Here is a 23689-nt window from a genome sequence, read left to right on the forward strand (position 1 = left end):
CCTTGGATGGAGAATGCTAGCATGAGGGGGCATGGCTTTAAATTAAGGTGGGGGTAGTTATAGGACGGACGTCAGGGGTAGGTTCTTTACCCAGAGGGTGGTGAGGGATTGGAATGCCCTGCCTGCTGCAGTTGTAAATGTGCCTAGTTTGGGGGCGTTTAAGAGATCCGTGGATAGGTTTATGGATGGAAAGGGTTTGGTTTAGGTTAGAGGGTCATTGTTTTTTTTTTAAACTGGTCGGCGCAACATCATGGGCCAAAGGGCCTGTTCTGCGCTGTAATGTTCTATGTTCTAACACCAGGTTAATTTGGTAGCAAAAGCCACTAACTTTTGGAGCGCTGCTCCTTCATCAGGTAAGTGGGAGTTGTGTTCACAAACTGGGCATATGAAGTCAGAAACTCAATTTACAAAATAATGGTTGGAATGCGAGTCTTTACAGGTACTCAAGTTTTAAAAGTACAGACAATGAGTGGAGAGACGGTTAAGTACAGGTTAAAGAGATGTGTATTGTCTCCACTCAGGACAGTTAGTGAGATTTTGCAAACCCAGGCAAGTCACGGGGGTTACAGATAGTGTGACATGAAGCCAAGATCCGAGTTGAGGCTGTCCTCACGTGTGTGGAACTTGGTTATCAGTCTCTGCTCAACGACTCTGCGCTGTGTGTCCTGAAGGCCACCTTGGAGAACGCTCAGCCGAAGATCAGAGACTAAATGCCGGTGACTGCTGAAGTGTTCCCCAACAGGAAGAGAACACTCTTGCGTTATGATTGTCGAGCAGTGTTCATTCATCTGTTGTTGTAGCGTCTGCATGGACTCCCCAATGTACCATGCCTTGGGACATCCTTACTGATACGCTGCACTCTCTCCACTCACACTGTCTGTACCTTTAAGACTTGATTACTTGTAAAGACTTGCATTCCAACCATTATTTTGTAAATTGAGTTTGTGTCTTTATATGCCCTGTTTGTGAACAGAACTCCCACTTACCTGATGAAGGAGCAGCACTTCGAAAGCTTGTGGCTTTTGCTACCAAATAAACCTGTTGGACTTTAACCTGGTGTTGACAGACTTACAGTCCAACGCCGGCATCTCCACATCATGTCAGTCATAGAAGACAGTAGCAAGAATGGAAAGGTATGTTCCTGAATGGAGAAATGTGACAAGTGGCATTCCTCAGGGCTCAGTGCTGGGACCTTTGCTGTTTGTAATATATAAATGATTTGGAAGAAAATGTAACTGGTTTGGTTAGTAAATTTATGGACGACACAAAGGTTGGTGGATTTGCAGATAGCGACGAGGACTGTCAGAAGATACAGCAGGATATAGATCAGTTGGAGACTTGGGCAGAGAGATGGCAGATGGAGTTTAATCCAGACAAATGTGAGATAACGCATTTTGGAAGATCTAATACAGATGGGAAATACACAGTAAATGGCAGAACCCTTAAGAGTATTGATAGGCAGAGGGATCTGGGTGTACAGGTACACAGGTCACTGAAAGTGGCAATACAGGTGAAGAAGGTAGTCAAGAAGGGATACGGCATGCTTGCCTTCATTGGCTGGGATACTGAGTGTAAAAATCGGCAAGTCATGTTACAGTTTTATAGAACCTTGGTTAGGCTGCGCTTGGAATATATAGTGCTTAATTCTGGTCGCCACACCATCAGAAGGACGTGGAGGCTTTGGAGAGGATACAGAAAAGATTCACCAGGATGTTGCCTGGTATGGAGGGTATCAGCTACGAGAAGAAGTTGGAGAAACTTGGTTTGTTCTCACTGGAACAATGGAGGTTGAGGGATGATGTAAAAGGTGCAACACCTGCCCCTTCACCTCCTCCCTGATCACCATCCTAAAACCCCTTGCAGGTGAAGCAGTGCTTCACACGTGCCTCCTTCAATCTGGTTTATTGCATTCGCTGTTGCCAGTGCAGTCTATTCTAAATCAGAGACCAAACGCAGACTGGGTGATCGCTTTGCTGAACACCTTCGGTCTGTCCGCAAGCAGGACCCAGACCTTGCTGCCGCTGCCACTTCAACACCACCCTGCTCTCCTGTCCACCTGTCCATCCTGAGCCTTTTGCAATGTTCCAGCAAATCCCAATGCAAACTGGAGGAACAGCACCTCACCTTCCGACTGGTCACTTCACAGCCTTCCGGACTGAACACTGAGTTCACCAACTTCAGAGCCTGAATTCCCCCCCCCTCCACCTTCACCCCATTTCCATTTATTTTATTTCATCTTATTCATCCGTTTTATCATGCTTCTTTCTCACCTGTGTTTTTCTACTCCATTCCAGCTCTCCTCCTTGCCCCCACCCTCATCGTATAAATCTCCGCTGATTCTCTTTGCTCTCAGCTCTGATGAGAGGTCATCTAGACTAGAAACACTGGCTCTATTCTCTCCCCACAGATGTCAAACCTGCTGAGATTTTCCAGCATTTTGTGTTTTTGAATTGGAAAATCATGTTGCAGCTGTATAAGACTCTGGTTAGGCCACATTTGGAGTACCGTGTACAATTTTGGTCGCCACACTGCCAGCAGGACGTGGATGCTTTGGAAAGGGCGCGGAAGAGGTTTCCCAGGATGTTGCCTGGTTTGGAAGATACGGACTATGAAGAAAGGTTGAACAAACTTGGATTGTTTTCATTGGCGTGTCAGAGGATGAGCAGAGACCTGATAGAGGTTTATAAGATTATGACAGGCTTGGATAGAGTGGATAGTCAGAGTCTTTTTCCCAGGGTCAAAGGGTCAATTACTCAGGGGCGTAGGTTGAGACTGAGAGGAGAATGTAAGAACATAAGAAATAGGAGCAGAAGTAGGCCATCTAGCCTACTAGGAGGAAAGTTTAAGAGATGTGAGGGTCAGATTTTTCACACAGAGGGTGGTGAATACCTGGAACATGCTGCTGGAGGTGGTGGTGGAAGCAGCTTCTATAACAATGTTCAAGAGGCAACTGGATAGATACACGAATAGGCAGCGAATAGAGGGATATGGACCACATAAAGGCAAGAAAATATTAGATTAGAGCAATATCTGTGTTGGCACAGACTTGGTGGGCTGATTGGCCTGTTCCTGTTTTTTATATTTACATCACTGTTTCACATACAAAACAGATAATGAAACTACCCAATCAATCAATCACAAGCTGCCTTAAATTGCTAGCAATTAACAACAACTTTATACAATTTCATTCTTACCACAATGATGGCGATTCGTCCACCAACATCTCCAACTACAGTGATGGGTGGCTTCTCTTTTGGCATCATCACTGCACAATGGGAAAGAGACAGGTTATTTATATCACGCATACTGAGGCCAAAAAAGTTCTCTTCTGACCTCCTCTCTGGGAGTGAAACAAAAGGCACATTCCACACAGGCAACATCTAATAGACACCATTTGATCAATTCTCTGAGAGGATGATGTACAATGCAGTTTATAGAAATGATTGACATGCAGCAGAGCTGGAGGGGGAAAAGGTTTCAGTTAGTTTGTCAATTAGCAAAGGGATTGGCTACTTCCCAGTTGTGTCTTAACCCAAAGCACATTTCAATTTTTCTTGAATACTTGACAATTCCAATGTTTGGAGCTGGGTTTGTGTCTTGCCTCCACATCTTTGTAGCACTGCAGCCAGCAGAAGCGTAGGGCTAGGCACATCAAGACTTTGCACTGCCTCATCATTAAGATGTGTGCCTTTTCTTTCTGATGCTACATGATAGAATCTGCTCAGTGTTGCATACAGCAACGGTGACATAAAATATTCAGTTTTATAAAAATGAAAGGCAAAGCTGTAAACTGAGCAGAGATACAGAAAGAGCACCTCATGTGTCACAGTCCCAAATTTCAGAGCAATCAGTTGTTGGAAAACCAGGGTCAAAAATGGCTACGGCCCCAATAATTCCCAATCAAGTCATACCCTTGATAAATGTTGGACTGATATGCCCAGGCTGGAAAGGAAGGTCTGACAGCACTAGTGTGGGACCCAGAGTGTACCACCCTGTTGCAGAATGTGCATTTTATTCAGCTCCTGTATTCACAGCATGCATTCACACACGGCAGAGTGAAGGTTCCTTTATTCCAACAGCACCCAATGCACTCACAATGAGAAACAAGAGAAGCTGGAAGGCTTTTTCAAACACTGATAACTGAGGGTTTTGGTTTCCCTGCTGACTCTCCAGCCACCTCACTCATTGTTTACCTGCCACAAATGCAAAGAAACCAGTTCCAATTTCCCAAAAGCTCTCACCACCTAACAAAAGCCAAACATACAACACTCAGCAATCACTCTGAAGGAATGCTCCAGTGTTTGCTGTGTGTGGTGTTTGCAATGATCAAACTTCATTACTACAAACCCAAGCACAATGGAGAGCTCTGATCTACCCAATGTTTCACCAGAACATGCCAGGTTTGTATGAATGAGTTTTGAAACTGTGCGGCACTGGAAAGGTTTGATGGATATGGGGTCCCTGTACTAATCCCCATCCTTTTCCAAAGCTGAACCCCTGTGTCCTGTACTTCTGAAAACACTTGCATTAATTTTCCTTCTCCTTGGATACGACTGGTGAAATATCACAGAGAACAGCTATGGAAGCAGAATGGTCCAGTCCTGCACAGTATTTGAAACATGCAATACATGGCTAATCACAGCACCAGGAAAGCAGAACAAAATGTGTGTAAAAGACCACAGGTCAGAGTAAACTCTCGCCATTACTGCAGATGTTTTCAAATACTCCCATTTCAGGGAACCCCTTAACCATTAGCACATTCCTGGTTATCCCCATCCTAACTGCTGCCCAAAGGAAACAAACTCAAACATCACCAGAAACATCAGCCCAACGAGTCAAAAAACAAACCCAAAATCTGACATTGTCTCAGAAACCCCAGTGTTTGAAAATCAAATTTTTAGAGTCCCTACTCTACAATCTCAAGCTACTCCAGGTCTAATAGATTTACAGTGACATACAGAATGGAGAAATGCAAGAGCATAGTGTTCTAGTTAAGGAACAGTATTGCTCGGGATTTTCATCTTTACATTTATGCAAAGGTTACAAATTCCACCAAGTTGTAAAGATTTACTACTAAAACCCTTGGCTGCATTGGACTCTGTTTCCCAGGGAAACAATATCTCTCAAGAGGTTAGATTCATTCAACATTTAAGTAACCCAAAGATGGGATTTTAGGTCTTGTGGCAGAGGGTAGTGTCCCTATCTCTGTGCCAGAAGCTCTGGGTTCAGTCCCACATCCCTACAGGGATGGTGCAGGAGGGAGGGATTCAGATACCTGGATAATTGGGGCTCATTCTGGGGTAGGTGGGACCTCTAGGTAGTGCATTAGAAAGTTTTAGATTGGCTAGGAGGGAGTTGAAGAGGGAGTTAAGAAGGGCTAAAAGAGGACATGAGATGACTTTGGCTGATAGGATTAAGGAGAACCCTAAGGCGTTTTACAGGTATGTCAAGAACAGAAGGTTGGTTAGGGCAAGATTAGGGCCAGTTACAGACAGTAGAGGGAAGCTGTGTGTGGAACCGGAGGAGATTGGAGAGGCGTTGAACCAATATTTCTCTTCGGTGTTCACGCAAGGGGACATGAATGTAGCTGAGGAGGACACTGGGGTGCAGGGGTGTAAAATAGATAGTATTGCAATTGATACGGGGGATGTGCTGGATATTCTAGAGGGTTTGAAAATAGATAAGTCCCCTGGTCCGGATGGGATTTACCCTAGGATTCTCTGGGAGGCAAGAGAGGTGATTGCGGAGCCTCTGGCTCTGATCTTCAGGTCGTCGTTGGTCTCTGGTATAGTACCGGAAGATTGGAGGACAGCAAATGTTGTCCCATTGTTTAAGAAGGGGAGCAGAGACTTCCCTGGGAATTATAGACCGGTGAGTCTTACTTCTGTGGTGGGTAAGGTTTTGGAAAGGATTATTAGAGACAGGATTTATAGTTATTTGGAGAGTAATGAATTGATTAGAGACAGTCAGCATGGTTTTGTAGCGGGTAGGTCGTGCCTTACTAACCTTATCGAGTTCTTTGAGAAAGTGACCAAAGAGGTGGATAGGGGTAAGGCAGTTGACGTGGTGTATATGGATTTTAGTAAGGCGTTTGATAAGGTTCACCATGGTAGGCTTCTGCAGAAAATGCAGATGTATGGGATTGGGGGTGATCTAGGTAATTGGATCAGAAATTGGCTAGCAGATAGGAGACAGAGGGTGGTGGTTGATGGTAAATATTCATCATGGAGTTCGGTTACGAGTGGTGTGCCTCAGGGATCTGTTTTGGGGCCACTGCTGTTTGTAATTTTTATTAATGATCTGGATGAGGGTATAGTTGGGTGGATTAGTAAGTTTGCTGATGACACCAAAGTCGGAGGTGTGGTAGATTGTGAGGAAGGGTGTCATAGTTTGCAGGCTGACTTAGAAAGGTTGCAGAGCTGGGCCGAGAGGTGGCGGATGGAGTTTAATGTGGAGAAGTGTGAGGTAATTCATTTCGGTAGGAATAACAGATGTGTTGAGTATAGGGCTAACGGGAGGACTTAGAATAGTGTGGAGGAGCAGAGGGATCTAGGTGTATGTGTACATAGATCCCTGAAAGTTGGGAATCAAGTAGATAAGGTTGTTAAGGCGGCATACGGTGTCTTGGCGTTTATTGGTAGGGGGATTGAATTTAGGAGTCGCAGCGTCATGATGCAACTGTACACAACTCTGGTGCGGCCGCACTTGGAGTATTGTGTGCAGTTCTGGTCCCCACATTACAGGAAGGATGTAGAGGCTTTGGAGAGGGTGCAGAGGAGGTTTACCAGGATGTTGCCTGGTATGGAGGGGAGATCCTATGAGGAGAGACTGAGAGATTTGGGGTTGTTTTCGCTGGAAAGAAGGCGGCTAAGAGGGGACCTTATTGAAACATATAAGATGATTAGAGGTTTAGACAGGGTGGATAGTGATAGCCTTTTTCCTAGGATGGAGAAAGCTAGCACGAGGGGGCGCGGCTTTAAATTAAGGCGGGGTAGTTATAGGACTGATGTCAGGGGTAGGTTCTTTACCCAGAGGGTGGTGAGGGACTGGAATGCCCTGCCAGCTGCAGTTGTAAATGCGCCTAGTTTGGGGGCGTTTAAGAGATCCGTGGATAGGTTTATGGATGAAATGGGATTGGTTCAGATTAGTGGGTTAGTGTTTTTTTTTAAAAAGCTGGTCGGCGCAACATCGTGGGCCGAAGGGCCTGTTCTGCGCTGTAATGTTCTATGTTCTATGTTCTACAAATGGGATGGTCTACATCTGAACCAGAGGGGTACCAATATCCTGGGGGGGTGATTTGCTAATGCTCTTCGGAAGGGTTTAAACTAATTCAGCAGGGGGATGGGAACCTGAATTGTAGCTCCAGTGTACAGGAGGTTGAGAGTAGTGAGGTCATGAATAAGGTTTCAAGGCCACAGAAGTGCACTGGTGGGCAGGAAGGTGGTTTGAGATGTCAGCATATGGAATAAGGTGTGTGAACTTGCAGCCTGGATTGGTACCTGGGACTTCGATGTTGTGGCCATTTCAGAGACATGGATAGCGCAAGGACAGGAATGGTTGTTGCAGGTTCCAGGTTTCAGTCAGAGCAGAGGCGGTGGTGTGGCATTGTTAATCAGGGACAGTATTACAGTGGCAGAAAGGAGGTTTGATAAGGACTCGTACTGAGGTAGTATGGGCTGAGGTTAGAAACAGGAAAGGAGGTTATCTGATTGGGAGATTTCTATAGGCCTCCGAAAAGTTCCAGAGATGTAGAGGAAAGGATTGCAAAGATGATTCTGGATAGGAGCAAAAGTAACGGGGTAGTTGTTATGGGGGACTTTAACTTGACAAATATTGACTGAAAACGCTATAGTTGGAGTATTTTACATGGGTCAGTTTTTGTCCAATGTGTGCAGGAGGGTTTCCTGACACAGTATGCAGATAGGCCAACAAGAGGCGAGGCCACATTGGATTTGGTACTGGGTAATGAACCAGACCAGGTGTTAGACTTGGAGGTAGGTGAGCACTTTGGTGATAGTGACCACAATACAGTTACGTTTACCTTAGCGATGGGAAGGGATAGGTATAAACCGCAGGGCAAGAGTTATAGCTGAGGGAAAAGAAATTATGATGCGATTGGGTGAGATTTAGGATGCAGGGGATGGGCACAATTGAAATGTGGAGCTTGTTCAAGGAACAGCTACTGCGAGTCCTTGATAAGTATGTACCTGTCAGGCAGGGAGGAAGTGATCGAGCGAAGGAACCATGGTTTACTGAAGAAGTTGAATCTTTTGTGAAGAGAAAGGAGGAGACTTATATCAAGATGAGACGTGAAAGCTCAGTTAGGGCGCTTGAGAATTACAAGTTAGCCAGAAAGGACCTAAAGAGAGAGCTAAGAGGAGCCAGGAGAGGACATGAGAAGCCTTTGGCAGGTAGGATCAAGGAAAACCCTAAAGCTTCCTACAGGTATGTCAGGAATAAAAGAATGACTAGGGTAAGATTAGGGCCAGTCAAGGACAGTTGTGGGAAGTTGTGCGCGGAGTCCAAAGAGGTAGGAGAGGTGCTAAATGAATATTTTTCGTCAGTATTCACGCAGGAAAAAGACAATGTTCTCGAGGAGAATACTGAGATACAGACTATTAGACTAGACAGGATTGAGGTTCATAAGGAGGAAGTCTTAGCAATTCTGGAAAGTGTGAAAATAGATAAGTCCCCTGGGCCGGATGTGATTTATCCTAGGATTCTCTTGGAAGCTATGGAGAAGATTGCAGTGTCTTTGGCTTTGATCTTTAGGTCAGTCATTGTCGACAGAAATAGTGTCAGAAGACTCGAAGATAGCAAATGTTGTCCCCTTGTTCAAGAAGGGGAGTAGAGACAACCCTGGGAATTATAGACCAGTGAGCCTTACTTCCGTTGTGGGCAAAGTTTTGTAAAGGATTATAAGAGATAGGATTTATAATCATCCAGGGAGAAATAATTTGATTAGGGATAGTCAACATGGCTTTATGAAGAGTAGGTTGTGCCTCACAAACCTTATCGGGTTTTTTGAAAAGGTGACCAAAGAGGTGGATGAGAGTAAAGCAGTTGATGTAGTGTATATGGATTTCAGTAAAGCGTTTGATAAGGTTCCCCATGGTAAGCTATTACAGAAAATATAGAGGCACGGGATTGAGGGTGATTTAGCGGTTTGGATCAGAAACTGGTTAGCTGTAAGAAGACAGAGGGTGGTGGTTGATGGGAAATGTTCATCCTGGAGTTCAGTTACTAGTGGTGTATCACTAGGATCTGTTTTGGGGCCACTGCTGTTTGTCATTTTTATAAACGATCTGGATGAGCGTGTAGAAGGATGGATTAGTAAATTTGCGGATGACACTAAAGTCGGTGGAGTTGTGGACAGTGAGGATGGATGTTGCAGGTTACAGAGGGACATAGATAAGCTGCAGAGCTGGGCTGAGAGGTGGCAAATGAAGTTTAATGCAGAAAAGTGTGAAGTGATTCACTTTGGAAGGAGTAACAGGAATACAGAGTACTGGGCTAGTGGTAAGCTACCTGGTAGCGTGGATGAGCAGAGAGATCTCGGTGTCCATGTGCATAGATCCCTGAAAGTTGGCACCCAGGTTGATAGGGTTGTTAAGAAGGCATACGGTGTGTTAGCTTTTATTGGTAGAGGGATTGAGTTTTGGAGCCATGAGGTCATGTTTCAACTGTACAAAACTCTGGTGCGGCCGCACTTGGAGTATTGCGTACAGTTCTGGTCGCCGCATTACAGGAAGGATGTGGAAGCATTAGAAAGGGTGCAGAGGAGATTTGCCAGGATGTTTCCTGGTATGGTGGGAAGGTCTTATGAGGAAAGGCTGAGGAACTTGAGGCTGTTTTCGTTAGAGGAGGAGGTTAATAGTGACTTAATAGAAGCATACAAGATGATCAGAGGATTAGATAGGGTGGACAGTGAGAGCCTTTTTCCTCGGATGGTGATGGCTAGCACGAGGGGACATAGCTTTAAATTGAGGGGTGATAGATATAGGACGGATGTCAGAAGTATATTCTTTACTCAGTAGTAAGAGCGTGGAATGCCCCACCTGGAACAGTAGTGGATTCACCAATGTTAAGGGCATTTAAATGGTCATTGGATAAACATATGGATGATATTGGAATAGTGTAGGTTAGATGGGCTTCACAGATCGATGCAACATCGAGGGCCGAAGGGCCTGTATTGTGCTGTTATGTTCTATCAGCTATGGAAAGCGCGTTCATAACGGGGCTGAAGAGGCTGATTATCAGACTGTAAATTTTCCCAATAAGCCTGATGGCAGGCGATAAGAACAGGAGAGATTACTGGTCAGCTATACAGAAGGCAACAGCAAACCGCTGCTGTACATTGCCAAGCACAATCATGACCAATCAATGGAGGTCCACGGTCGCTAATGCCCTCTTTGAGCCTGGTCTCTGGAGGAGGAGGAGGAGGAAGAGGAAAGGTGGGGTTGAAAAGCTTGCTCTAAAAACAAAGACCTCAAATGATGTCAGAGAATATTGGAAATGCACTGGAGGCAAATCAGTAAAAAAAACAGCCGACATCTAGACCGAGAGCTTGAAGGGTTTTAAGGACAAGAGATTCCTTTGTTAGTTCCCATCTACTTGCAAAGACTAAATCTCACACCCAACTATTTTCAGACGGATTGGATTGGTTTGTCTTGGGCAGTACTGTTACCAGACTGATACCAATGACCCAAAACAGAAGCATGACCTCTTTTCCCCCTTTACAGATGTACTCAGAACAACATCCTCAAATTTCATTCCTTTTGTATTTGCATTTTTGAACATGACTACAAGCATGCCAAAACTGCTGAAGGATATGCTTAATTTTTTTTTAAGAAAAGAGAATTTCCCATTTGATTAACAGGACACTCCACACTATGGTCCTTCCATACATTTAGAAAAAAAAAGAGAGAAATTCTGCTTCATTCATTCTTCAGTCTGACACTCAAAGCCCCTCCACGGTCAATTGTCCATTCACACATGCAGATAAAAAGCTGCGAATCACAAACAGCCCTGTGGATCCCAGAACCAGGCCTCGTCACAAAGTTAAAATGGAAGAATTATACTCGTACTTGGAAGCTCAATGCCAGGAAACGGAACTTGCAGCCTATGTACAGCTAAAAGCACAAACGCACAAAGGCAGAACATAAATTAATAAAACAAAACAAAGTTACAATACAACACAATCTGAAGGACTAAAAGCAATGATGTCATACAGAGACAATCTGTAAACCAGTGAATGAGAGTGCCATTAAATTCCACTCCCATCTCACATATTTTGTAATTTCAAACCACCAGGCTGAGGTCACAACCCAGCAGCTGTGTCAGCTGAAGGAGATGCCATTTTCACCTCAATTTCCTGGAATTAAACCGCAGCTATGCTGAAAGTGAAGTCAGCAGTCACTGCTGTCAGCTGCCAACCTTCCCATACACAAAGCAGCTTGGGGAAACTTGCATAACTCAATTCACCATGTGCACAAGCATCTTCACTGGCTTAACCGGTTCAGAGTTAAGATTCCAGATTTCATTCCTTGGATGTGGTCATATTGCACAGCACAGAGACACACATACAAACAGCGGGGGGGGGGCGCACACATGCGCACGCCAGGGGTGAAAGACAGGGGGCTACACAGAGGGGACAAGGTAGGGAGCTGAGGGGGCAACACGGTGGTGGTGGTGGGGGGGGTGGCGAATGGCAGCAGGTGGCATAGAGGGGCTGAGGAGGGAGACCAAGAGGGCAAGAGACAGAGACACAGAGAGAGAGCAGGAGGTGGTGCACGCGAGGGAGAGTGGAGGGCCTGGGTGAGAGAAGGGGAGTGGGTAGGACAGAAAGAGAGTTACTGTGTGCTGAGGGAGCCTGTGTGTTTGAGCGAGCGAGGGAGAGTCAATGAGTAACTTAGAGATGTGATTGTGTGCTTGCTTTCTCATACAAACGCAGTACACAACAATGGCACAATCGTTAGTACATTCAGTGAAGGGAATGGAGTTTGGGAAGGAGAGATAGTATATAGGACTTTATATGGGAACAGCTGATGGAACAAAAAGACAAACTAGGTTGGAACCAGTTACAATGAATCAGAGCAATAGGTATTCATGTTGCAGCTCCCTGCATTAAAGGTCATATAGCAGCAGCTGTGAGTTTCGTTTTCAAACTGTGCAAAATTCCAAGTATTAGCAAAAAACATGACTGCCATTCTTATACAAGTACAGGCTGCCAAGCCAGTAACTTATCCCCCCACCACTAGGAAAGCTGCCAGATTCAGTACATTCGATGTCTGAGGTTTTATGGACACTTGAAACAGCCACAAAGCCAAGGAACTGCATCCCAGTACATTTCTTACATGGTAACTCCAGACCAGAATGTATTGTTGTGTTCTTCACAGCTGGCGGTGAGTGACGACCATCCACCATATCATATTCTGCATACTGGGCCTCTCCGTGGATTACTGCCAGTCCCAGTCGTAATCTCTCTGCGTAAGACTGCGCTCTGCAACAAATGGGTGTCAAACAGAAAGGAGCATGTCAAAATTATTCTTCTCTTTCACAAAATGTACCTGGCTTAAAGTGCATGCCTGCTGATTCTGAACATGAAAAGTATCTTGAACTGCAACAGAGACTGATGTTGAGAAGTAAGCAATTATGTTATAATATGCCACTTTGATTGTGTGAAATATACTCCTGACTATTCACTCACAAAGTCACTGACAGAATGGGTGTGTGAGAAACATCAGCAGCATCCCAGATGCAGCCACGATGCTGCCTTGGATCCCTGGACAATTTTATGATACCAGCCTTGAAATGCAATGTGTGTCTTAAATAATCAGCATGAAAACAGGTCCTTCAGCCCAGCTTGTCCATACTGCTCAGTTTTTAACCAATAAGCCAGTCCCAATTGCCCGCATTTGGCCCATATCCCTCTAGTACGCATTGTACCCATGTAACTGTCTAAACGTTTTTTAAAAGACAAAATTGTACCCACCTCTATTACTACCTCTGGCAGCTTGTTCCAGACACTCACCATTCTCTGATTAAAAAATTGCCCCTCTGTCCCCTTTCAAACCTTTCCCCTTAAACCTACGCCCTCTAATTTTACACACCCCGACCTTTGGGAAAAGATATTGACTATCTCGCTGATCTATAACCCTCATTATTTTATAGACCTCGAGAAGATCACCCCAAGCCTCCTACTGGGCAGCACGGTGGCACAGCGGTTAGCACTACTGCCTCACAGCACCAGGGACCCGGGTTCAACTCCCGGCTCAGGTCACAGTCTATGTGGAGTTTGCAGGTTCTCCCCGTGTCTGCGTGGGTTTCTTCCGCGTGCTCTGGTTTCCTCCCACAGTCCGAAAGATGTGCTGATTAGGTACGCTGGCCATGCTAAATTCTCCCTCAGTGCACCCGAACAGGTGCCGGAACGTGGCAACCAGGGGATTTTCACAATAACTTCACGTAAGCCTACTTGTGACATTAATAAACTCCAGGGAAAAGAATCCCAGTCTATCCAGCCTCTCCTTATAACTCAATCCATCAAGTCCTGGTAGCATCCTAGTAAATCTCTTCTGCACTCTTTCTAGTTTAATAATATCCTTTCCATAATAGGGTGACCAGAACAGTATTCCAAGTGTGGCCTTACCAATGTCTTGTACAACCTCAACAAGGCATCCCAATTCCTGTATTCAATGTTCTGATCAATGAAACCAAGCATGCCGAATGCATTCTTCACCACTCTGTCCATCTGTGACTCCACTTTCAAGGAGCTATGAACCTGTACCCCTAAATCTCTTTGTTCCGTAACTCTCCCCAGTGCCCTACCATTAACTAAGTCCTGTCTTGGTTCAATCTACCAAAATGCATCACTTCGCATTTATCTAAGTTAAACTCCATCTGTCATTCATCAGCCCACTGGTCCAATTGATCAAGATCCCATTGCAATCCCAGTTAACTTCTTCACTATGCCACCAATGTTGGTGTCATCTGCAAACTTATGAACCATACTTCAAATTCTCATCCAAATTATTAATATAAATGACAAATAATAGTGGACCCAGCACTGATCCCTGAGGGACACCACTGGTCACAGGCCTCCAGTTTGAAAAACAATCCTCTGGCTTCTGTCAGGAAGCCAATTTTGTATCCATTTAGATACCTCACGCTGGATCCCATGAGATTTAACCTTATGCAACAACCTACCATGTGGTACCTCGTCAAAGGCCTTGCTAAAGTCAATGTAGACAACATCAACTGCACAGCCCTCATCTACCTTCTTGGTTACCCCTTCAAAATACTTAATCAAAATCTTTGTTCGTTTCCTTTCAACCTTAATGCTTTTATTTATTCCAGGTGTGTTCCTCTGTTACTTTTAGAGTGATTATTCCCATTACTACCACTCAGTTTTGATGCAAAACCCACTGACTTGGTAATTGCTGGAAATGGTCATTTCCGAATGGGAGCTAACAAACCCAGCAAAATACAACACCAATGTTTAAGAGGCTTGACATATAAATTAATAGGCAGAGAATAGAGACATGCAGACTACATAGACACAAAAGGTTTGTAGTTTAGAAAGACATCACGTGTCACAGGCTTGTTGGGCTGAAGGGCCTGTTCCTGTGCTATACTGTTCTTATGTCAAATGCAGCAGAATGAATACCAATTGATAGCAAAATAAAAACAGGGTGAAAGCTTCAGTCTAGTTCCTCAGGTGGTTGGTGAGGTGTCCCACAGGGTTCACTGCTACTCTTCCCCACTTATAGAAAAATTGGAACTCAGGAATCTGAAATCCAATTTTAAATCTTTTGACACTGCCAAATTTGGAACAAAATACAGGAAAACATTAATAAACTTGCAGAATGGTTTATATTCATCAAACTAATTCTAATATTGTTACAAATACAAAGTGTTGTGTTTAGGGCCATTTCTTTGAAATGAAAGCTGGATTGGGGGGAGGGGGAGGGGGGGGGGGGGGTCATGCAATTTGCTCTGAATTTAATTCAACAAAAGCCTGAATATTAGAATAGAAATGTTGCTGGGAAAGTTGATGGTGTTGAAAGCAGAGAAATCCCCAGGGCCTGATAATTCTGTGATTAGAAATTACCCATTTGGGAAAAGGAGGAGGAAACTAGTCCAGGTTCTATGAGAATGCAGCATCTGCTTAAGGGACAGTATAAAATCATAGAATCCCTACAGTGCAAAAGGAGGCCATTCAGCCCATTGGGTCTGCACCGACAACAATTCCACCCACACCGTACCCCGGTAACCCACATATTTATCCCTCTAACCTACGCATCACCGGACATTAAGGATCAATTTAGCATGGCCAATCAACCTAACCCGCACATCTTTGGACCGTGGGAAGAAATCAGAGCACGTGGAGGAAACCCACACAGACATGGGGAAAATGTGTAAACTCCACATGGACGGTAACCCAAGCCGGGAACCGAACCCAGGTCCCTGGTGCTGTGAGGCAGTAGTGCAAACCACTCTGCCACCCTAAATAAAGCATAACCAAAAAATTCCTGTTATGGTTATGTTAAAAGTTAAATGGGGACTTTACTTTCTGTAGTTTATAGTATAAGTTGCCAACAAAATAGTGTTTTGTCAATGTTGCTTTTAGACCATAGAATGAAAGGGAAATCATGCTTGACGAATCTACTGTAATTTTTTGAGGATGTAACTAGTAGAGTTGACTGAGGAGAACCAGTGGATGTGGTTTATTTAGACTTTCAGAAGGCTTTCAACAAGGTCTCACATAACACACAACTATACAATGTTAAAGCACATGGGATGGCAGGTAATGTTTTGAGATGGATAAAACTAATTAACAGATAGGAAGCAAAGAGTTGGCATAAATGGGTCTTTTTCTGATTGGCAGTCAGTGACTAGTGGAGTTTCACAGGGATCTGTGCTGGGACCCAATTATTCACATTATATATTAATGATTTGGGAGAGGGAACTAAATGTATTATCTCCAAATTTGCAGATGATACAAAGTTGGGTGGGAGGGTGAGCTGTGAGGAGGATGCAGAGATGCTTCAGTGTGATCTGGACAGGCTGAGTGTGTGAGTATCTGCATGGCAGATCCAGTGTAATGTGGATAAATATGAGGTTATCCACTTTAATAGCAATAATAGGAAAACAGATTATTATTTGAATGGGTGTAAATTGAGAGAGGTGGATACTCTACGAGAATTTGGAGTCCTCGTGCATCTGTTGCTGAAAGTAAGCGCACAGACACAGCAGGCAGTAAAGAAGGCAAATGGTATGTTGGCCTTCATAGCTAAAGGATTTGAGTATAGGGATAGGGATGTTTTGCTGCAATTGGATAGGGTATTGGTGAGGCCACACCTAGAGTATTGTGTGCAGTTTTGGTCTTCTTATCTAAGGAAGAGTGTTCTTGCTATAGAGGAAGTGCAGCGAGGGTTTACCAGGCTGATTCCTGGGATGGCAGGTCTGTCATATGAGGAGAGACTGAGTCGATTAGGATTATATTCACTGGAGTTTAGAAAACTGAGAGGGGATCTCAGAAACTTATAAAATTCTAACAGGGTTAGACTGGGTAGATTCAGAAAGAATGTTCCCAATTGTGGCAGAGTCCAGAACTAGGGGTTATAGTTTGAGGATAAGGGGTAAACCTTTTAGAACTGAGGTGAGGAGCAGTTTCTTCACCAGAGGGTGGTGAATGTGTGGAATTCACTACCACAGAAAGTAGTTGAGGCCAAAATGTTGAGAGATTTTAAGAAATTAGATATAGCTCTTGGTGCTAAAATGATCAAGCGATATGGGGGAGAAAGGGGGAAAAAAAATCAGGATATTGAATTTGATGATCAGCCATGATCAAAATGAATGGTGAAGCAGGCTCGAAGGGCTGAATGGCCTACTCCTGCTTCTAGTTTCTATATTTCTACAGAGAACAGAACATCACAGGAATATACCCTTTGACACACGTTGTGCCGTACATGACTGCAAATTAAACTTCCGTCTGCCTTGATTCATATTCCTCTATTCCTTGCATATTCGTGTGCTTATCTAAAAGCCCCTTAAATGCCCCTATCGTATCTGCCTCCACCATCACCCCTGGCAGCGCGGTCCAGATATCCACCACTCTGTTTAAAAACCTTGCCCCTCACATCTCCTTTGAACTTCTCCCCCCTTAAGTGCATCTCCCTTAGTATCAGACATTTCAACTCTGGGGAAAAGATTCTGACTGTCAACCTTATCTATGCCTCTCATGATTTTACAGATTTCTATCAGGTCTCCCCTTAGCCTCCGTTGTTCCAGAGAACACAACCCTAGTTTGTCCAGCCTCTCTTTATAGCCCATATCCTCTAATCCAGGCAGCATCTTGGTAAACTTCTTCTGCATCCTCTCCAAAGCCTCCACATCCTTCCTGTGATGCGGCGACCAGAATTGAACACAATATTCAAAGTGCAGCCTAACCAAAGTTTTACAAAACTGCAACATAACATCCTGCCCTAGCCAATAAAAGCAAGCATTCCATTGGCCTTCTTTACCACCCTATTTGTTTAAGGTTTGCTTAGACACATGAGCGAAATATGGATGGAGGGTTATAGGAGACTGTTTTAAATAAGGATCAGAGCCTCGGGACGTTCCTGGAAATCATGTGCTGATGTTTTTCTCTTTTACTCCACAGGTGCGTCAGTCCACCTTGTTGTCTAATGAGGGGCATACACACGGTGGGTCGTGCGCGGGCTGCTCTTGGATGTTTCGCAAGTAGCCTAGTACTTCGCATTGTTTGTGTACGTTTAAAACTGGACCAGCAGATGGGCACCACGACAGTTCAGTGACTATCACTGTTTGCTGTGCAGATACATGGATTTGGGCCAGTGTCTGTGGGAGTTTGCGCATTCTCCCTGTGGTTGCATGGGTTTCCTCAGGTGCTCCAGTTACCTCCCACACCCCAAAGATGTGCTCTTAGGCTGATTGGTGTAACAAATTGTCCCTAAATTATTCTCCCCTTAATCTGGTTTCCAATGGGGGTACCATAAGCATAGACATGGGTCAAGGGTGGAGGAGGAAAAGCACATTGTTAAGATGGTGGTGCAGGCTCATTGGGCCGAAGGGCCGTTTCCCATGCTGTGTTGTTCTTTGTACTTGTGTGGTCACTTTCAGAGATCTATGAATTTGAACTCCAAGATCCTTCTGTACATCACTGCTGAGCAGGGTCCTACCAGTAACTATATATTTACCCTTAACATCCCAAAGTGTAGCACCTCACACCTGCCTAGATTAAACACTATCTGCCATTTCTCCACCCGTGTCTGCAACTGATATATATCTTGCTGTATCCTTTGACAACCTTCTACGCTATCCACAACTCCACCTATTTTTGTACTGTTTTAGTTTATTTGCTACAGTAAAAACATTGCAGCCAGACAACAGCAAAGGGATACCACTTGGTAATATACAAAATCACATTCCAAAATTGTTTATGCTTGATGACACCCTCCAATACCAGACATCACACATTAACCGAGGGCTTATCCATAGAGGCTGGTGCCTCAACTTACAGATGTCTCTTTGAACTTGCAGTTTGGATCAAGCTACTTCCCAACACCATGTCAGAAAGAGAATTATTTCAAACTCCACTACACATGTTCAGTGTAATATTCATGCCAGCGCACCATTGTGAAGGGGAAGTTAAACTGGGTCCATATCCATCTATCATTTTGATTCAGTGGAAGACATTACTTGAATAAAGAGCAGCAAACTCTCCTGGTGCTTTGAACTTACAAGGCAAACAGATTAACAACCAAATAATGACATCAGGTGAGGTGAGAAATAAACAGAGAAATAACCGACGCATGTAAAAATGGCACAGTAATTATCATGGGGGATTTTAATCTACATATCAATTGGTCAAACCAAGTCGATCAAGGCAGCTTTGAGGAGGAGTTCATAGAATGTATCCGCTATAGCTTCCTTGAACAGTATGTAATGGAACCGACAAGGGAGCAAGCTATCCTAGATCTGTTCCAGTGTAATAAGACAGGAATAATTAATGATCTTGCAGTTAGGGATCCTCTTGGAAGAAGCGATCACAGTATGGTTGAATTTAAAATACAGATGGAGCGTGAGAAGGTAAAATCCAATACCAGTGTCTTGTGCTTAAACAAAGGAGACTACAGTGGGATGAGGGAAGAGTTGGCTAAGGTAGACTAGGAGCAAAAACTTTATGGTGGGACAATTGAGGAACAGTGGAGGACTTTCAAAGCGATCGTTCACAGTGCTCAGCAAAAGTCTATACCAGCGATAAGGAAGGACTGTAGAAAAAGAGATAGAACATAGAACATTACAGCGCAGAACAGGCCCTTGGCCCACGATGTTGCGCCGACCAATTAAGAAAAAAGCAATGACCCTCTAACCTAAACCAATCCCTTTCCATCCATAAACCTATCCACGGACCTCTTAAACGCCCCCAAACTAGGCGCATCTACAACTGCAGCAGGCAGGGCATTCCATTCCCCCAGATAGTCAGCCATGGACATGGGTAGCACAGTGGTTAGCACTCACAGCACCAAGGACCCGGGTTCAATTCCCACCTTAGGTCACTGTCTGCGTGGAGTTTGCAATTCTCCCTGTGTCTGTGTGGGTTTCCTCCGAATGCTCCGGTTTCCTCCCACACTCCAAAGATGTGCGGGTTAGGTGGATTGGCCATGCCAAATTGCCCCTTCGTATCGGGGGACTAGCTAGGGTAAATATGTGGGTTATGGGGTTAGGGCCTGGTTGGTGCAGACTTGATGGGTCGAGTGGCCTTCTTCTGCACTGTAGAGACTCTATGATTCTATGATACCTAAGAAAATAAAGGAGGGTATCAAATTGAAAGAAAATGCATACAAAATGGCAAGGATTAGTAGGAGCCTAGAAGATTGGGAAATCTTTAAAGGTCAGCAGAAAGCCACAAAAAAAAAAGCTATAAAGAAAAGTAAGAAGAATTATGAGAGTAAACTAGCTCAGAATATAAAAACAGATAGCAAAAGTTTTCTACAAATATATAAAATGAAAAAGAGTGGCTAAAGTAAACATTGGTCCTTTAAAGGATGAGAAGGGGGATGTAATAACTGGAAATGAGAAAATGGCTGAGGCATCACACAGGTATTTTGTGTCGGTCTTCACAGTAGAAGACACAAGTAACATGCCAAAAATTGATGACAAGAAGGCTCTAGCAGGTGAGAACCTAGAAACTATTATCACGAAAGAGGTAGTGTTGGATAAGTTAATGGGGCTAAAGGTAGATAAAGTCTCCTGGTCCTGATGGAATGCATCTCAGGGTACTAAGAGAGATGGCGGGAGAAATAACAAATGCACTAGTGGTAATTTACCAAAATTCGCTGGACTCTGGGGTGGTTCTCACAGATTGGAAAACAACAAATTTGACACCACTGTTTGAAAAAGGAGGTAGACAAAAGGCGGCTAACTATAGGCCGGTTAACTTAACTTCTGTAGTAGGGAAAATGCTTGAATCAATCATCAAGGAAGAAATAGCGAGACATCCGGATAGAAATTGTCCCATTGGTAAGACGCAGCATGGGTTCATGAAGGGCAGGTCACATTTGATTAATTTGGTGGAATTCTTTGAGAACATTACGCAACCTGTGGATGTGTATTTGGATTTTCAGAAAAACATGCCACACCAAAGACTGCTGCATAATATAAAGGTACACAGTAAAGAGTGGGGGTAAATGGGTGTTTTTCTGGTTGGTGATCAGTGACTAGAGGTCTGCTTCAGGGATCAGTGTTGGGACCGCAATTGTTTACGATGTACCTAGATGATTTGGAGTTGGGGACCAAGTGTAGTGTGTCAAAATTCACAGGTGACACTAGGATGGATGGAAAAGCAAAGTGTGCAGACGACACAAAGTCTGCAAAGGGATACAGATAGTCTAAGGTGAGTGGCGAGGGTCTGGCAGATGGAGTACAATGTTGGTAAATGTGAGGTCATCCATTTCGATAGGAATAACAGCAAAATGGACTATTATTTAAACGGTAAAAAATTGCAGCATGCTGCTGTGCAGAGGGACCTGGATGTCCTTGTGCAAGAATCAGAAAAACTTGGTTTGCAGGTGCAGCAGGTAATTAAGAAAGCAAATAGAATTTTGTCCTTTATTGCTAGAGGGATGGAGTTTAAAAACAGCAAGGTTATGTTGCAGCTGTATAAGGTGCTGGTGAGGCCACACGTGCAGTACTGTGTACAGTTTTGGTCTCCTTACTTAAGAAAGGATATACTGGCCCTGGAGGGGGTGCAGAGGAGATTCACTAGGTTGACTTTGGAGTTGAGGGGGGTTGGCTTATGAGGAGAGACGGAGTAGACTGCTGCTATACCTCATTGGAATTCAGAAGAATGAGGAGAGATCTTATACAAACATATAAGATTATGAAGGGAATAAATAAAATAGAAGCAGGCAAGTTGTTCCTACTGGCGGGTGAAACTAGAACTGGGGGGCCTGGCCTCAAAATAAGGGGAAGCAGATTTAGGACTGAGTTGAAAAGGAACTTCTTCATACAAAGTGAAGCATTGAACGCTTTTAAGTCAGGGATAGATAAATTTTTGATCACTGAAGGAATTAAGGGTTATGATGAGTGGACGGGTAAGTGAAGCTGAGTCCATGAAAAGATCAGCCACGATCTTATTGAACGGCGGAGTTGGCTCAAGCGATGGGCCACATGGCCTCCTCGTGCCCCTACTTCTTAAGTTCTTAACTCACGTACCATTCTTACTGCTTATGGAATGCCTGTATGCAAACTAACCATAATTAGGTGACACCAACTTAATTTTATATATCACCTTTAGCGTGGCAAAATGTCCCAAGGTGCTTCACAAGTGCATCACCAACAACATCTGCACTAAGCCACAAAAGGAGATCAAAGGACAGATGATCAAAAACTTGTTCAAAGAGGTAGATTTAAGGAGAGAAAAGAGGCAGAGGTTTAGGGAGAGAATTCCTGAGCTTAGGGTGTAGGTAACTGAAGTCACAGCCACAGCAAGGCATTAAATTAAATCAAAGATGCTTAAAAAGGCCAGAACTAGAGGAGTGTGTAGACTCAGAGAATCCAGAGGCATTTGTAGGTGCCTTGACATACCCTCTATTCTGATTGCGTTTACAACCCAATTCATTAGGCAATAGAGCAGACCATCCTTACCTCTTTGCTGCAGCTGGTGATTTTGCGACAATTATTGCATTTCTATAATCATGAATCTGTAAGAAAGAATACACAGCCAGCTTTAAAAACCTTCCGGAACTGAACTTTCAGCATCAATTCTATAATCCACACAATCTGGGCTAGGTTCACAGCTGCTTCTGAGCCAGATGCAAGGTTGAGACATTTACCAGAGAGCAGGAGTCTGATTTCACCTCAAGAGGAATGATCTAGGTGGATAACGTTACACCTATAGAAACCACAAATTAAATCACAGATTGAATTGGTATTTGCAGGAGACATTCAAAATAAAGCAAGAGTTGAGAAGCTTTAATTCTGAGAAAAGACAAGAAAAAGATAAATATGCTCAAAATTAAAACAGGCTTTAATGACAAAATTGGGAAAGGTGATACTTTCTGGTTGATGCATCACTAACTGCAGTGCACAGGTCAAAATCATTAGAACAGCAGAAATCAAATGGAGGCTTTATTTATCACAAAGAGGGTCATCAAGACATGGAAAAGTAAAGATGGCAGTGGAAGCTTTTTGGAAGTGGATAAATGTTTGATAAAGAACACATGGTAAGAGACAGGAGATGGGAGGAAATAAAAAGCTAAATAGCCTCCTTCTATGTTCCAAAGATTCTTCATTTCCAGGAGGGTACATAGAACAAATATTATGTTCTTACAATAACGTGAGCCCAGGCAAAAAATCTAAATTATAAACTTTCAACAGTAGCACAATGCACTGTCTGCTACATTTGTTCCAAATGACATTCCACTGAGGAAAGAGAAGGAAAGGTTATTCATATTAAACACTTATGAAGAAACAAACGCTTAAAGGAAGGGCTGTAAATGGATGCATATCAATTGAGGGAATACAGGAGACGGAGCGGGGCGAGGTATGTGGATTGCCAGAAATGGGGGATACACCTAAAGCAGGATTGTCTTGTATGCTGGGCTGATTTACAGGCCATAATCTCCAGGTTTAGAGGGGCTGGAATGCAGTGGTAATGAAGCAGTGATTTGTACACAGTAGTGATTAGATCACAGAATGCTGTGTGCAATCCTGAACGCCACATCTTGAACAAAACGTTCAGATAATACTGTACATTCATCCACCAGAAGGATTTCAAGAACGAGAAACAATAGTTACTAGACAAAATAAAATAGCTGGAGTATTACAGCAGAGAAAGCAGTGGAAATCTAATCTTGGTTTTAAAAATGGACTTGTTTTGGAATGTGAAATGAGAAAAAAAAACTTACTTTTTCTGGTTGGGCAAATGATGAGCAGCTGTTAATTAAAGATGAAAGGTTGGAAGAAACTTACTGTTTTTACAAACAGATGAACGCCAAATTTGAAGGAGTGGGCCAAGTGTTTAGGGCAGAAACTATTGCATCATTTAAAAGGAAAACAGGAAGAATATTGGAAGCAAAGGAGTGTGCAGGATTACAAGGAGCAGCAGGGTTGAATCAGTTCTGAATCTCTGGCAAAGAACATAGGCAATTGGGAAAATGAC

General features: G+C 43.7%; 1 protein-coding gene across 2 annotated transcripts in view; it reads right to left on the bottom strand.

Moving 5' to 3' along the window:
* Window positions 1-23689, bottom strand: part of prpsap1 (phosphoribosyl pyrophosphate synthetase-associated protein 1) — a 64844-nt gene that overhangs the window by 12407 nt on the left and 28748 nt on the right. Inside the window, exons 7-10 of one of the 2 annotated variants that reach the window (XM_080209240.1) lie at window positions 22174-22229; window positions 12357-12502; window positions 11088-11132; window positions 3195-3265 (exon numbers count right to left, since the gene is read on the bottom strand). In XM_080209240.1, the coding sequence (XP_080065366.1) occupies window positions 3195-3265; window positions 11088-11132; window positions 12357-12502; window positions 22174-22229 (318 nt within the window). The remainder of the gene's footprint in view (window positions 1-3194; window positions 3266-11087; window positions 11133-12356; window positions 12503-22173; window positions 22230-23689) is intronic. The other variant, XM_080209241.1, reaches the window with a different exon arrangement.

The sequence above is a fragment of the Carcharhinus amblyrhynchos genome, chromosome 21 (genome assembly GCF_965287045.1).
Source record: "Carcharhinus amblyrhynchos chromosome 21, sCarAmb.v2.hapA, whole genome shotgun sequence".
Lineage (NCBI taxonomy): Eukaryota > Metazoa > Chordata > Chondrichthyes > Carcharhiniformes > Carcharhinidae > Carcharhinus > Carcharhinus amblyrhynchos.